The following is a 15,773-nucleotide window of genomic DNA, read 5'->3' as shown; positions in this document are numbered from 1 at the left end:
AACCACGGGGATTTCATTATATTCCAACCTATTAGCACTTCTGTTCGTATTACCCATCACATCCCAACATCAATTCTCATATATGCAGGTACCTCTTGTCACGTGTGTCCATGTGAAGAGACCACAAAACAGGCTTTGTGTGAGCAACAAGGTTTTTATTTCACCTGGGTGCAGGCGGGCTGAGTCTGAAAAGAGAGTCAGTGAAGGGAGATAGGGGTGGGGCCATTTTATAAGATTTGGGTAGGTAGTGGAAAATTACAATCAAAGGGGGTTGCTCTCTGGCTGGCCAGGGTGGGGGTCACAAGGTGCTCAGTGGGAGAGCCTTTGAGCCAGGATGAGCCAGGAGAAGGAATTTCACAAGGTACTGTCATCAGTTAAGGCAGGGACTGGCCATTTTCACTTCTTTTGTGGTGGAATGTCATCAGTTAAGGCAGGAACCGGCCATTTTCACTTCTTCTGTGATTCTTCACTTGCTTCTGGCCATCTGGACATATACGTGCAGGTCACAGTCACAGGGGATATGATGGTGTAGCTTGGGCTCAGAGGCCTGACACCTCTGAGAAACGATTGCAAATCTGTGTTTATTGTCAAGAGGCACTTATTTGTCAATTAAGAACCCAGTGGTAGAATCAAGTGTCCGAATGTAAAACAAAATACAAAACCTCTGTGTATGTGTGTGTGTGTGTGTGTGTGTGTGTGTGTGTGTATTAGAGAGGAAAAGCCTGTATTTGGAGGTGTGATTCTTAGATTCTAGGTTCTTTCCTGCCCACCCCACAAAAGAACAAACAACAAACCCCAAGACATCTTAGCGCAACATTTCAGTTTGCATATTTTACATATTTACTTTTCTTACATATTAAAAAACTGAAAATTTTTTGAACAAGCTAAGTTATATTTTAAGTTAAGTTTGCTTTTACACTGAAAATAATTTAATATTTGTGAAGAATACTAATACATTGGTACATTTCATTTTCTTAAAATTCTGAACCCCTCCTCCCTTATTTCCTTTTGACCCGATTGGTGTATTGGTCATGCGACTCATGGATTTGCCTTAAAGCAGGAGAATCAAGTCGCCCAGGACTCATTCCATCCCTGGGTAGACTTGCCCACACAGCTGTGCCCGTAGTGGTTGGGGTGGCTCGTCTGGTGTTAGCCACTGGTGTCCATTCTCCTCCCTCTGCCACATGAAGAATGTTGCAGGTGGGGACAGGGCTGGCAGCGCCTGTGTGTGTCTCAGTCTATGATGCACTGTGGCTCTGGTTCTGTTCCCAATGCAAATATGGGATGTCTGTTGAAAAACTGTCCGTCCTTCTTCTCTTCGTTAGTGAGGTCATAGAGAGTTGATTTGTGTACAGTTTGTACAAGTGGCTTTTAATATATTTCAGCCTCAAAAGACAAATAGGTCTTCCCTGTGCCCTGGGGCAGGAGTGGGGGGTCCTCAATGAAGGAACTCGGGCACCTCTGAGTAAGGAAAGAGCTGTGCCTTGGGAGGACTATTGATTTGCTAATTTGGGCCTTGTCCCCTCCCTTTCCTGGGCCCGTTTCCTTGTCTCTGAAGTGAGCGTGTTTGGTTGGAAGACCCCTGGTTCCCCAGTTCTGAGAACATGAATGAACTACACAGTCCGCGACAACTGGTGTGGCTTCCTGGATTTGTGTGTAACAGACAGATGGTGATGGCGGCTGGAGCCACACGGGGCGGGGAGTGCCACTGTCACTCACGCATCTTTCCCTTTCTCTCCCGGTTCAAGTATAACGCGGACAAGGCCATCGTGGACAGTGGCACCACGCTGCTGCGCCTGCCCCAGAAGGTGTTTGATGCAGTGGTGGAAGCTGTGGCCCGCGCATCTCTGGTGAGTCCTCGGAACACTCACGGGTCCCCGAGTTGCTGAGTTACAGTCACCTGCTGAGGAGCAGCACTGCGTGTTCTGAGCGTCTCTGAACTATTCCACCATGTATTTCAAATTTTCATATTGTGTATTTATATACTTTATATGTAATAGTATAGGTGGAATATGTAAATATATTTTATATGTATTTGAACTCTTTATATTTTGAAGGGTTTTGTTTCAACTATTACTTGTTAATTTCACAATCCCCTTCTTTGATGTTAGCAAATAATACCTTCATGAACCTCAGAGGACTTGGATCTGAATGTGCAATGCCCTCTAGTATTTCAAATAATAGTTCAGTTGGTATAGTATTTTTTTAATCTGCGAAAAACAATACTTGGTAATATAACTATGTTAGAATAAACAATGAATCAATAATACATTTATAGCCTTTAAAACAAAACAAACCAAACATTTTACTCCTTTGTGGCCTTCATCCCTGCACTAGTATCTTAGCTTCTGTTTGTATAAAAGAATACCATTTTTTCACAGAAGACAAAGAACAATCAGCCAATCTAATAATTATTTTATGGCCATGCTCTGAAATACAATTAAAATTATGATTGTGGACAACATGCCTTTGGGGACCTGGCTGATGGTATTCCTGGTGTGACCCCAACTTTCCACTCAGTTCAGGGCAATAACCATTGGATACAGCACAGCTTTGGGGATGAAATAGGATTAAATTTAGTCTAGTTTTTGCCACTTTTAGCTGGATGCCTGGGGAGGGGTTTTGTACCCTCTGAGAGCCTCCGTATTCTCAACTGAGGGGTGGTTGTGAGTTTTGGGTCAAATGCTTGGTGTTTAGTAGATACTTGGAGCTTCCATTAAACGTGCAACCACGGCGTTGCTGCTATTTGTTTAGATGCGAGATGAACAAGACTTTTGGCTTCCTGAGTGTTCTCATAGCATCTGTCCACTCAGGGCCTTCCTTGTGAGATCGTCAGAAAGTGTTTCCTGCACAAAGCCTGTACTGCAGCCCTGGCGTGGCGCTGATTGTCCCGCTACTCCGCTGTGATGGCTGAATTCAAAGAGTGGCCGACAGGAGCACGTATGGTGGTTGCCTTGTTACAGCTCATAGCAGAAGCGTGACAAGCGGGAGAGGGCTTTGGGTTGTCCTGAACTTCAAACACCTGTAACTGCTGCGGGAAGAGCGGCACGTGGATGAAACGGACACAGAGGGGGAATAAGCAGGAAAGGACGCGGGCCCTTTTTGAAGCAGCAGGTCTCAAGGCGGCCAGCCGCCTGGCGCAGCTGCAGCTGAAGCCACGGCAGAGTCTCCATCTTTCCCACTATCTGCTGAATCAGAGAAAGTGGCAGGTAACATTTTTAGTGCCTTAAGTTTAGAACGCTTGCTGAAAATCAGACCCTACTTGAAATAAGGAGCGATACCCTCATTTCTTAAATAGTAAAAATGCCCTCAGCAGAAGTAACGTGAGCATCTTCCAACTTCATATCCTGAATGGAAAAGTCTGACCACCATCCCGAGGACGTGTTTGAAGCACAGTGTGAAAATCCAGCGAGTCGTGGACCGCCAGGCCCCTGTGCCGTGAGAGGCGGGCTGCGGGGCTGTGGGGCGCTCGCACTCCCAAGCTCATCGTGGCATGTGCTGAGCCGAAAACCACGAGGTAGAAGGAATGAGATCACAACATTTGTTTGCTTTGTCTAAAATTATCCTCTGATTTCAGTCGGTGCCTGCGTCAGGAGGGAGAAACATGGGAAGGTTGTCTTGGGCAGGGAAAGCATAACAAAGGCCACATTGTGTGTCTGTCTTACTGTCTCTGGACCAAAAGTTGTGTTTGTTTTTCTTATCTACCAGTTCCGGTAAGCCAACCCTCTTGGCGTGGGTTTCCTTCTGGTTAAGGGGAGGGCTGGCTTCAGAGAGTGAAAGACAATGAAAATGTGGAGGTCTGTCCCCCGGCATGGATTGTTCAGATGGGATTCTAGAAATAAAAGGTTTGGAGTTCTGTATTTAGAAATGAACCTGGAGCAGGGAGTATTGTACAGGGTGTAGCCCGTGCAGAGGCCCGGAGACCTGGGCTCGTTCCCACCCTGCCGCAGTGCCCGCGTAGCTCAGGCCCAGCGCTTCTCCAAGGAGTAAATCCAGACACAAAATAATACCCACTTGAAGATGACTTCTAACTTTAAAACTGTGTGATCTGAGGGTCGAAACTGGCTCCCAAGGAAGGACACGTGGCTTCACCCCCAGGGAGGCTGCCAGACTTTTAGTTAAGGACCATGGCTCTGGGGACAGTAAGTCCCACATCCAAATCTGAAGTGAGCTGCCCAGGCCAGTGACGTGGCCCCTCGGAGCCTCATTATCCACCTGCTGTTGGAGCTGGTCATGGCGCTGTCATCTGAGCTCTGTGCCCTGTGTCCCGCTGCAGACCTGGCCACCAAAGCTCTTCGCCGAATCCAGCAAAATAACCATCCCACCTCTTATGAGCGTGTCTGAGAAGGGACTCTCCCTGTGGTGCACATCTTCAGTAGACTTCACTTTTTTACAAAGCAAAGATGCGTTAATGCCAGCATTAGAAATTTCACAAATCAGTCACAAATGGTCTGAGTGGAGAACATGGGATGGATGAACCAACCACAGGGTGCTTTCTCCCCAGCTGCACGCCCTGGTGAGGAGGGCAGGTGTCGGCAGTCTGCATGGTTACGTGGCATGTGCCACCCCCGATATTCAGTGTGTGGGCATCGGCAGATGCATCCAGGGGCACCCACGTGTGTTTTCAGTTCTGGTCTTGGCAGTGTTCTGTCCCATTTTCCTGTCTTCTGTTCTAACTGTCCTTTTGGCTTCTATAAGACCCATCTGCCCCCTCCTTGGACTCTCCCTGTCCCTGTGCCCCTCCTCATGGAGCTTCTTTTTCTGGCCTGAGCCCCCTGTTCTTTCTGCACACCCTCCTGCGTGATCCCATCCTTAGCCTCATCGATACCTCCTGCTCACCTGTCAGTGCCTCTGGAGTGTGTGTCTAGCCCAGGCCTATCCCCTGGAGCTCAGGGGACTCAGGACTAGTGAGCCCCACATGTACACTTGGCCTCAGGGGACTCAGGACTAGTGAGCCCCACATGTGCACTTGGACACATGAACCACATCAATGTGCTGCAGAACTCAGCCCTCTGCAGATGAAATGCGGCTTGGCATTCCTTCACAGTGGCACCCCTCGTTCCCTCCCCACCTCATCTTCCATTCCTGTCTGTCTTCAGCACCAGCCATGTCCAGCGGGCAGGTTCCACGGCAGCGTCTTCTGCAGCACCCCCACCACACCCCTCCCCAGCGCTGGCTTGGCCCTCCAGCCCAGCTCACGCCTTTCTTCCTTGGGGAAGCTCCCTGGACAGACACCCCCTCCTCCCAGCCATGGCCTTTTCCTGCTGTGCCCCACGCGGGACCCTGCCCTGGGTATGCTACAATAGACACGTCAGACACAATCCTTCCTCAGCAGCCGGCAGGCCCAGGGCGGACTGCTCGGGAGCCTGCCTGTGAGGTCACGCAGGTGTCCTTAACTTGCCATCTCAGCAACTAGTGGATATGGGCAGATGATACCTTCCTTCCGGTTCCCTGGTGAGAGGTGCTGGTGGATGTCCTGTGTTGCCGGCCACCTTTTTGTCCCTGGATGCCATTTATTTTTTTCCACAAATATTTCCCAGGTCTCTTCTGTGTGCAAGGTGTTAGGGCTGCAGCAGGGGCCAGGCCACAGATCTCTGTCCTGAGAAGACTTGGATTCTAGTGCAGGACACCGAAGTGTATCACACCAATCAGTGTAAATTGTTAACTGCCACAAGGAGAAAGGCCAGGAAGGAGAGGGGCATGGTGGTGTTTTAGTGTTACAAGAGGAAGCCAGGGAGGACTTCCTGGATGAAGCGGCATCTGACCTGAGATCTGGAGGAGGAGAAAAATGTCCCAAAAGAGCAGAGGGCCCATACTAGGCTCGTACCAGGAGGCAACTTGCTGGGCTCATGGAATTCAGAGGGCAAGTGAAAAGCAGAAAGGCCTTGGGGGCCACAATTAGGATTTCTCTCTTCTGAAGGGCCTCTGCCCTCTGCTGTGTGACCTTGGGCAAGTTACTTCACCTCTAGTGCTTTGGTTGCCTCATCTGTAAAGTGATGAGGATAATGCTATCACGCTGGTTGAGAATTGAAGTAACTATTGCTGCAAAGGTCTTATAAAGGTGTCTAATACTAGTACTAGTAGGTACTTCATGTGTCTTGACAATTTTAATCATTATTATTTTGTCATCACTGTCACTCTTCCAGGGGACTAATGTCCCTGCTATTCCATCCAAATTAAACATTGTTTATCCCTGTGGGCATCTGGCGAGGTGGCTAGGAGAGCCTGGAGCTGTTTCCTGTTGACGTGCCAGACTAGTCATGGTTTCTCATGTGATCTTGTTTTGTCTAGATTCCAGAATTCTCTGACGGTTTCTGGACTGGGTCCCAGCTGGCGTGCTGGACGAATTCGGAAACACCTTGGTCTTACTTCCCTAAAATCTCCATCTACTTGAGAGACGAGAACTCCAGCAGGTCATTCCGTATCACAATCCTGCCTCAGGTACGAGATGGGATTTGTGCTTTGCTCTTTTTATCATGCAAAAGTGAAAGCACTCCATGCATGACACGTGTAATAGATGTCACACCTGTATTAGATCTCTATCACCGCAATAATGCTGCAAAAGACAGCCACACGTATTACTGCCGCTGAGTCCAGGCAGGGTGGTGTCCCTTGGCCGGGTTCACTCACGTGTCTCTGCTCAGCTGGTGGTTGGCTGGGTCCCTGTTGGCCTCCGCCCAGGCTGGTGTAGGATGGTCTCACTCACATATCTGGTGACGAGGTGGATGGAGGAACAGAGCCATGCGTTTCTCTCCATTCAGTGTCTGAGTCACATGTGGTAACAGGGACCTAGGAGAGAGAAACGAACCACACAGGGGCTCCTGAAGTGTCAGCCCAGAACTGGCCACTGTCTCTTCCATGATGCTGCCCAAACAAGCCCAAGACTAGCCCAGATTCCGAGGATGGAGGAAAAGATGCCCCTCGCACTGGGAGGAGCCACGGAGCCACATTGCCAAGGGTGTGGCTACAAGGAAAAGGGAAGACCTGGAGACATTTTTGTCACACCTACCACATCACCCTTATACATTTTTCCTGTTTATGTATAAAGAATAAAAGTGGGCTGGGCGCAGTGGCTCACGCCTGTAATCCCAGCACTTTGGGAGGCCAAGGCGGGCAAATCACCTGAGGTCAGGAGTTTGAGACCAGCCTGGCCAACATGGCAAAACCCCGTCTCTACTAAAAATACAAAAATTAGCCGGGCGTGATGGTGCATGCCTGTAATCCCAGCTACTCGGGAGGCTGAGGCAGGAGAATTGCTTGAACCTGGGAGGCGGAGGTTGCAGTGAGCCGAGATCACACCACTGCATTGCAGCCTGGCGACAGAGTGAGACTCTGTCTCAGAAAAAAAAAAAAAAAACTAGATTGCCCAAGATGAAGACATCATTTTTTTCCTATACTCCCAGTACCCACTAACTCCCTCTTTATCCTACACGTCTAATGAAATGGACCACATCTGTCTTCCTCAGTCCCGTTTCTCACCTCTTCCTCCTCCCCTCCATTACTGAGCCCTCATGCGTGTGGCTCTCACCAGCACCTCTGTAAGCTGCAGAGTGCTGCTGTGCTCCCGAGCCCCCACCCTCTCTTCTTTCTGATACTGTTGTCAGATCCATCTTCCTAGACCACCACTTTCACCCGAGCCTCCCCTGCTATGAGTAAGCAGTGCGTCCCCATTATTTAAATGCTCAGGGCTCGCTCCTGGCATCGCTGTCCATGGCCTCCCACCAGACCCCTCCTAGTTCCCCAGTGTTTTCACTGCACCCCAACCCTCTGCTGGGTGGCCACTGACCCTCAAGGCCTCTCGCCTGCAACCATCTCCTAACCTTTGTTCTACCAACCCCCCTGCCTGAAATGCCCTCCCTTCCTTACTCTGCCCGTATATCCAGATTCTTCCCATCCTTTAAGACTCAACTCAAACAACCCAGCTTTTGTTGAAACTATGCCGAGCAGAATAACCCATTTGTGAGGTTGCACCTCCCACTCAGCACGCATATTTTCTGGTCTGCTCATCTGGCATGGAATCTTATCTTTAGGGTACGTTTTATGCTGTTGCCTTTTTCATTTGACTTCTGTTTTCTTAACTTCTATTTCGTTTTCAATTAATTATAAATTCCTTGAAGATGAGAGCTGTGGGGATAAAAGATTGTCCTTCCTTCCCCAATGCCACCAGGCAGTGGAGGGAAAGTACATCAGAACTGTTTGTGTACTGATGTACAGGAATGGACACATCAATGTGTCTTTGTTGCAATTGATGAATTTGAGATAAAGGGAATTGGACTGCAGGGACAAAGAAGGAGGCGTAATTTCAGGAGAAAAAAAGTAAATGGTACTACTGCCTTTTCCCATTTTCATCTTTACATTGTGGGGATGTGTTTTCCAGAAAAGGAGAGATCTTGGGGAAAGAATTGAAAGCTTCAGGAGAAATTCAGGCCGACAGGAGATACCACGCTCTCAGGAGAGGCTTGAGTTACACGCTCAGCACTGCCCTTCCCTCACGCCGTAACTTTGAGCAAAGCATTTAGCCCTGCCTGTGTCTCTTTAACTATAAAGGAGAAACAATAATACCTACCAAACACATTTTCAGAAGAATGCAGTATGCTTGGATGAATGGCGCTGCACTGAGTGATGTTACAATGCTATGTCTTCAGCATCTTTAAATCATCTTTAAAATCATGTGCTCTTGGCCGGGTGCAGTGGCCCATGCCTGTAATCCCAGCACTTTGGGAGGCTAAGGAGGGTGAATCACGAGGTCAGGAGTTTGAGACCAGCCTGGGCAACACACTGAAACCCAGTCTTTACTAAAAATACAAAAAATTAGCTGGGCTTGGTGGCAGGCACCTGTAATCCCAGCTACCTGGGATGCTGAGGCAGGAGAATCGCTTAAACCTGGGAGGCAGAGGTTGCAGTGAGCTGAGATTGTGCCACTGCACTCCAGCCTGGATGACAGCGTGAGACTCCATCTCAAAAAAAAAAAAAAAAAAATCATGTGCTCTTGATGATTACATTTTGGCTAGTAGAGCGGCAAAATGTGGACGTTATTTCATCAGTGTGGTGTGTAATAATGTCAAAACCCAGCTTGAGGACCCAGGTGTGCACTGCTGAATAAATGTCAGGCACCAAGGACTCATAAGAAGCAGGAGGAGAAGGCAGGCGTTAGGGGGAAACCTCTCAGTCCAGGCGGGTCACAGCCAGGAAGGCTTGCTTGCCTTCCTCAATAGCTTTTAGGACCCAGCACTGGGCAAGCTCAGGAGCAGAATGAGAGGGGTTTGGGAGCATTTCATCTCATTTGCACATCTCTGCATAAGAATTCATTATTGCTTTCACCTATAATGGTAGATATTTTTTGGTTGTCTTTGACATGTTCAGATTCTTGATTTTTAAAAATCCACTTTGCCTGCTGTTTTCCTGATTTCTTACTCAGCATCACATTCCACTTGCTTTCCATTCCCTTTCTGGGAGGGGACTCCAATAGGAAGCTGGGAAAGATCACCTGGTGAGACCCCACATGCTCCATGTTTCCCAGCAGAAAGGCTCTGCCCAGCAGCCTTTCTAACACCAAGGGAAACCGCCAGCGTTCTTGTCCTCAGAGTTTTAGGATGGGGCCCTACCTGGGACCTCTCAAACATGAGCCCTAATAAGTGAGCAAACGATTGCTCCTGCAGAAAAGAGTCAAGTCAAAAGCAATTACTTTAAACTTTGTCTATACCCAACACTGTTTTCCAAAATCCCATGGGCTGAATCCTACGTGGCCTGCTACAAAACAGCAGCCGCCAGCCCACAGGGGAGCTCTAAGGTTTCTTCACAGCTTCTGCTTTGTCCCTACTTGACTTGCTCTTCAGTGTGGTCACATGGCAGCCCCTCCCTGCTGGTCTCCTCTCAGTCTTTTCTGCTCCCTCCAAAATCACCCCTCATAGTCCCTCAAACCCCCTACAGCCGGAAGGCCCAGGACTCTGTGTGTTAGTGTGTCTGCCTTTTTCCTCCAAGTCTTTCTTCCTGTCTCTGCCCTTTAAGGCTAATCATTACTCACAGGAAGTTTTGTTTTCTTACTCATTTTGCACTCTTGCTTTTCTCCAAACAGGTGGCATTTTGTCATACTCAGCTGCTATACTCTCTAATTGCCTGCATTTGAATTATTTGCTATTCAAAAGCCAAGAAATTATTACTGCTGATAGGATACTGATTTGCTCACTGATTGTGTTAAGGTTTGACCCATTTCCCCACATACTCTTGGCTCCAGAGATATCAATGGCCAACTCATCTTCATTTAACACTGCATAGCACCTGTGGGAACTGGCCCTCCTGAACAGCAGAACTTCTGACCCACAGATGCTGTCTTCTCTCTGATGTTGATTACTTCTTCCTCTTTTCACTGAGGAAATCGTCCTGCCTCCATCAGGCTGCCTACTTTTAAAACTCTGTCTGCCCGAGGGGCGCATGATGGGCTCTGGGCCAGCTAGGAGCCATTGCAGTGGATCCCGAGGGATGAGGACAGTGAGGACTTGGCCTAAGTCAGGCGAGGGAGTGATTAGATTCCGCTTCGGTTTCACAGGAAGGCTCAGAAGGATCTGGTTACAGTCTCTATGCAGGCTAAGAGGGAAAAGGACTGGCCCAGCACTATAGGGCCTGAGTAACTGGGTGAATCATGAATTTACTGAGACAGAGAACTGTGGGAGAGGTCTGATTTGGGGGGAACAGCCAGCGTTCAGGTTTCACAGGTTACACGGGAAATGCCATTTGAGAGGTGGACAGGCAGGCGGACACAAGCATGTGGCAATGGTGGCCCAGGTCTGGGCTGGAGAGGAGGAGTTGGGAGTCTCAGGCGAGATTACGGGGTGACCTAGGGCCATGGGGTGGGGCCAGATGGGTCACCCAAGGAGGAAAGATTGAGAGGAAGCCAGAGCCTGAGAGTGCTCCGATGCTTGCAGGGGAGGAAGATGAAGGAAATCCAATACAGTGCCTGGGAAGGAGCAGCCAGGGAGTTAAGGAGAAGAAGAATGCAGCCCTCTTAGAGTCCAAGTGAAGAAAGCTTCCACACGGAGGAAGTGATTAGTGGTCAGCAGTACCCACAGAAGGGGTCTGTGGGGGCACTTCCCACCCTATGGTTACTGCCTGGTCCCCCCTAGATTGGAAGCCTCGAGGGAGCAGGGACCGTGTGTCATTCACCATTGTAGTGCTGGTGCAGAGGGCAGCATCTGAGCCATGTGAAGTCTTCAGCGGATAACCGCTGGGCAGATAGCCAGATGGCCAGACGGACATGAGGATTAAACTTTGACTTTTTTTTTAATTCTCTTGCCCAAAATTCCTACCTAAGGGGCCTGGGGAGTCTGCCCTACACACCATAAAGTTTCACCAGAGGGGTTTTATTTAACCTTGTATAACATGGCCTGCTTTCCAGCCTGGCTCTGGCGTAACATCATCACATGACAAATAAGGAAAGAAATCAAAATATTTTAACCCCAAATATATTTCCTTTTCATATTTTGAAATTGCCCTGCAGAGTTGTCTCTTGTGAGAAAAATCTACATCGTATAGAGAATCCCCTTTTCCCTTTTTTTATTCTTTCCAGATCTAGAAGATAATCAACTAAGAGTCAGGCAACCTTTTTTTTTTTTTTTTCAAATGCATATATACTTTAAATTCTGGGGTACGTGTGCAGAATGTGCAGGTTTGTTACATAGGTATACACGTGGCGTGGTGATTTGTTGCACCCATCAACCCGTCACCTGCATTAGGTATTTCTCCTAATGTTATCCCTTCCCTAGCCTCCCACCCCCTGACAGGCCCTGGTGTGTGATGTTCCCCTCCGTATGTCCATGTGTTCTCATTGTTCAGCTCCCACTTATGAGTGAGAACATGCGGTGTTTGGTTTTCTGTTCTTGTGATAGTTTGCTGAGAATGATGGTTTTCAGCTTTATCCATGTCCCTGCAAAGGACATGAACTCATCCTTTTTTATAGCTGCATAGTATTCCATGGTGTATATGAAGGCACCCTTTTAAATTCTGTAAGACACATTTCACAACCTCTTTTCTTCACAGCCTGCTAACTAAAAGCTTCCTCTGCACAATAAAACTTTGGTATCCACAATCCTTTCTCTTAATCCAAGCATTTCCTTTCTATTGATCCCAGGTTAGATAAACTTAACCAATTATCAACCAGAAAATTTTTAAATTTACCTCTAGCCTGGAAGCCCCACTTTGACTTGTCCTGCCTTTCTGAACCAAACCAATGGACATCTTAAAAGTATTTGATTGATGTCTCATGTCTCTCAAAATTGTATAAAACCAGGCTGTGCCCTAACCACCTCGGGCACATGTTCTCAGGACCTCCTGAGGCTGTCTCATGGGCCATGGTCACTCATACTTGGCTCAGAATAAATCCCTTCAAAATATTTTACAGAGTTTGACTCTTTTCATCAGCAGACAGTTGGACAGATATCTTCTGGGTGTGTGCACCTGTGTGTAACTCCAGGTGGTGCATATGGGTCACCTGCGCTGTCACTGATCAATAATATTGATCACCATGCTTTTGATCTTCTGTCCTCCTGGATGGCAGGATGAGATCATCTTTCTTCCCCTGTGACTCCCCCCAGCACCTGGGAGGGTCCTGAGCATGCGTGTGACCTCAGCAATTTTGTGATATTGCCTGATTTGTGCTTTTTCTTGTTTGTTTGCTCTCTTCTCTCCGACAAACAGCTTTACATTCAGCCCATGATGGGGGCCGGCCTGAATTATGAATGTTACCGATTCGGCATTTCCCCATCCACAAATGCACTGGTGATCGGTGCCACAGTGATGGAGGGCTTCTACGTCATCTTTGACAGAGCCCGGAAGAGGGTGGGCTTTGCAGCGAGCCCCTGTGCAGGTGAGTGATTCTAGCTTCAAACAGGGATCCCCGACAAGAGTCCTTTATGTAAATGTGCTGACTTGGAAGCAATTCTTGATGGCAAATCAATTACCATTGAATTGTTTCACTCATTCCTATCACCAGTGATCAAAATCTTCTCAATAAAATGGATCATGGGGTTGCTGAGAGAATTAAATGACATCATCCATGTGAAACTTCAGTGCTTAGCACATGGGAAATGCTGAGTGTGAGTCCTGATAGTCACTAGGAGTAAAAATATGCCGTGGAGCCTTGGAGTTGAATTGCAACTTTTTGACAGTTAAAGCAAAATGAGTAAGGAAGAAATTTCACATATAAGCTGTGTACATTTATTTGTCCGTAAAGCTGTCCTCATTTTGAAATAGGAAATGGACACCTATCGTTGCGATTTCTTGAAATCCTAATATAATGAGACCAAGGAACCCCTGTTTCTCGTGGGATTCCTTTGAAAGATGTGTGAGGGCGGCCCGCAGCATGACTCTGCAGTCTAGCTGGAGGGTTGGCAGGTCTTCAGAGAAAGTCAAGAGGGTGGATAAATCCCATAAGCTTCAAAATGTCTTCAGATTTCACGGTTTGCTTGAAACGGAGTGCTCACACCGCACACAGCTTAATGGGAGGATTAGGTATTTCTGACTGAGAGTCCAAACCTGCAAGGCAGAGGCAAATCACAGAAGTGGGCATGAGATTGAATTGCCGGAGACAAGTGGAGGAAGAGCCTGAATCAGAAAAGTGGTCAGGAGAACTGCAGCCTTTCAAAATAAGGTGTCAAGAGACCGAAAAAAAATTGGTACATTTGATTTGAAGTCACGAGCAGAATGGAATTCCAAAGTTGTGCTGGTGATATGTGAAAGGAGGGAAAAATTAAGTGTGAGGTCAAAAAAGAATCGATGACAAGGAGGTAGAATACAACAAAATTTGGGAATCGATAGGGAAATACAAGATCACCATGCAGTTGAAGGAAAGGGGGTTTTGTAGGAATTTGACGGATGTGAGACGCTGTTGGAGGACAGGTGAGAGTGCTGGGCCATCCTGGGAGCCTCAACTCAGACCTTCGCTCTGATCTCAACCCAGGTAAAGAGCTGCCAGGATGAGGTGCACAGGCAAAATGCCAAGTTGACCACAGCTGAATTATTCCAGGAGGGAGAGATTTCAGTTACTATTTTTTAATACCTAAAACATGGTCTTAAAACAGGACTCCTGGTAAATAAAGCAGATAAGGGATGCTTCATTAGCTGGCTTTAGCAGAATGGCCTTTCAGGAAAGTAAAGTAACAATTTAGAGAACAGAAATATTAAAAGGAAAGATTGCATGTGGACTATTAGGCCAATTCATATTCTGTATAAATAAAATCATCCAACCCAGTGTATGTATATGACACATCATGACTTGTCTTCATAAATATCCGTGCCGACGTATTTCACTTTGCATTTGTGAGCAGACTTGGAACCCTTCCCATTGTCATGCTTTTATCTTTGCTATGAGTAAATGTTTACCTTTTGCGTGTGCAATAACTCTTTTAGCCTGTTCAGTTATCATTGAGTGAGACCTTTCTCTGTGGCAGCAAGTGGGACTGAAATATCACTGAATTTCCTAACTGTGACTATTTTACTTCTTTTTAACCAAGGGAATCTAAGAACTTAAGCAATTTTGCCCACAATTTCTGTTTTCTCGTTAGATATCATTAAATAGAGGCTACTATGGCAACAGTTATTAGAGTGTCCACTTAATACAGTGGAGCCTAATAACCATTTGTTTTCTAAGTGAATAACTGTTGGAAATGGTGTAATATTAGGCGTCTCTAGGCAGGGCAACTTTTTTTCCCTGAATTTCACTGTGAGTTATTTGCTAGATGCTCTTATATACACCTTTTGTTCCTTTTTTAAAAATGTACTTGAGGGTTTGGTACTTAAATGTTAGATTTTACCAGCCGTGGGAAAAAACGCTGATATGTGTCTTCTCTTCCGTGTGGATTGTTTCGCCATTAAAGTAATTACTTCCCTCAGGGCTGCAATTAAAGGCCCCAGACAGTGCTCGATAGAACCCTAATAAATGGAATAGCTGTGCTGCCTTTCTTTTTTTTTTAAGTGTTTATTTTTCATTATAAAATGTTTAAGTAACGAAAAAACCTTGTTACAGGAAATCATATACTATGTGTGCATTTATGCAATATCTAGATTTAATATTTTGTCATATTTTCTTTAAAAATTTGTCTTAGAAATAAAAAACCAAGTATAGCTAAAGTCTCACCCCACCCCCTTCCCCAGCATTACTCATTATCCTGAGATGAGTGTATATTCTTATCTGAATTACTGTACATTTATAATTTTACTAGATGGGCATGAGGACCTTGTATTGATTATCTATTGCTATGTAACAACTTACCCCCAAATGTCACAACTCTCTATCACCTTCTGCAGTTTCTTTCTTTTCTTTTCTTTCTTTCTTTTTTATATTTTTATTTTATTTTTTATTTTTAGACAGGGTCTTGCTTTGTCACTTAGGCTACAGTAGGGTGCAGTGGCATGATCAGGGCTCACTTTAGTGTCGACCTCCCTAGTTCAGGTGATCCTCTGACCTCAACCTCCTGAGTAGCTGGGACTACAGGTGTGCACCACTGCCCCAGATAATTTTTTGTGTTTTCTCTAGAGGGGGTTTTGCCATGTTGCCCAGGCTGGTCTCCAACTCCCAGGCTCAAGTGATCGACCCCCCTGCCCCGCTGTGGCCTCCCCAAGTGCTAGGTTTACAAGCATGTGCCACCACACCCAGCCTGGCTTTGTTTTGTTTTGTTTTTAAAAGACAGGGTCTCACTCTGTTACCAGGCTGGAGTGCAGTGGCATGATCTTGACTCAGTGCAGCCTTCACCTCCCAGGCTCAAGCAATCCTCCCACCTCAG

General features: G+C 46.8%; 1 protein-coding gene across 3 annotated transcripts in view; it reads left to right on the top strand.

Annotated features, from left to right (window-relative positions):
- The window catches only part of BACE2 (beta-secretase 2), a 109,684-nt gene that overhangs the window by 77,540 nt on the left and 16,371 nt on the right, over positions 1–15,773 (top strand). The window contains exons 6-8 of one of the 3 annotated variants that reach the window (XM_055279751.2): positions 1,749–1,850; positions 6,292–6,441; positions 12,691–12,859. In XM_055279751.2, coding sequence (XP_055135726.1) covers positions 1,749–1,850; positions 6,292–6,441; positions 12,691–12,859 — 421 coding nt within the window. The remainder of the gene's footprint in view (positions 1–1,748; positions 1,851–6,291; positions 6,442–12,690; positions 12,860–15,773) is intronic. The other 2 variants (XM_055279752.2, XM_055279753.2) reach the window with 2 other exon arrangements.

This window comes from Symphalangus syndactylus, chromosome 5 (assembly GCF_028878055.3).
Source record: "Symphalangus syndactylus isolate Jambi chromosome 5, NHGRI_mSymSyn1-v2.1_pri, whole genome shotgun sequence".
NCBI lineage: Eukaryota > Metazoa > Chordata > Mammalia > Primates > Hylobatidae > Symphalangus > Symphalangus syndactylus.
This window is presented reverse-complemented; position numbering and strand designations above follow the sequence as displayed.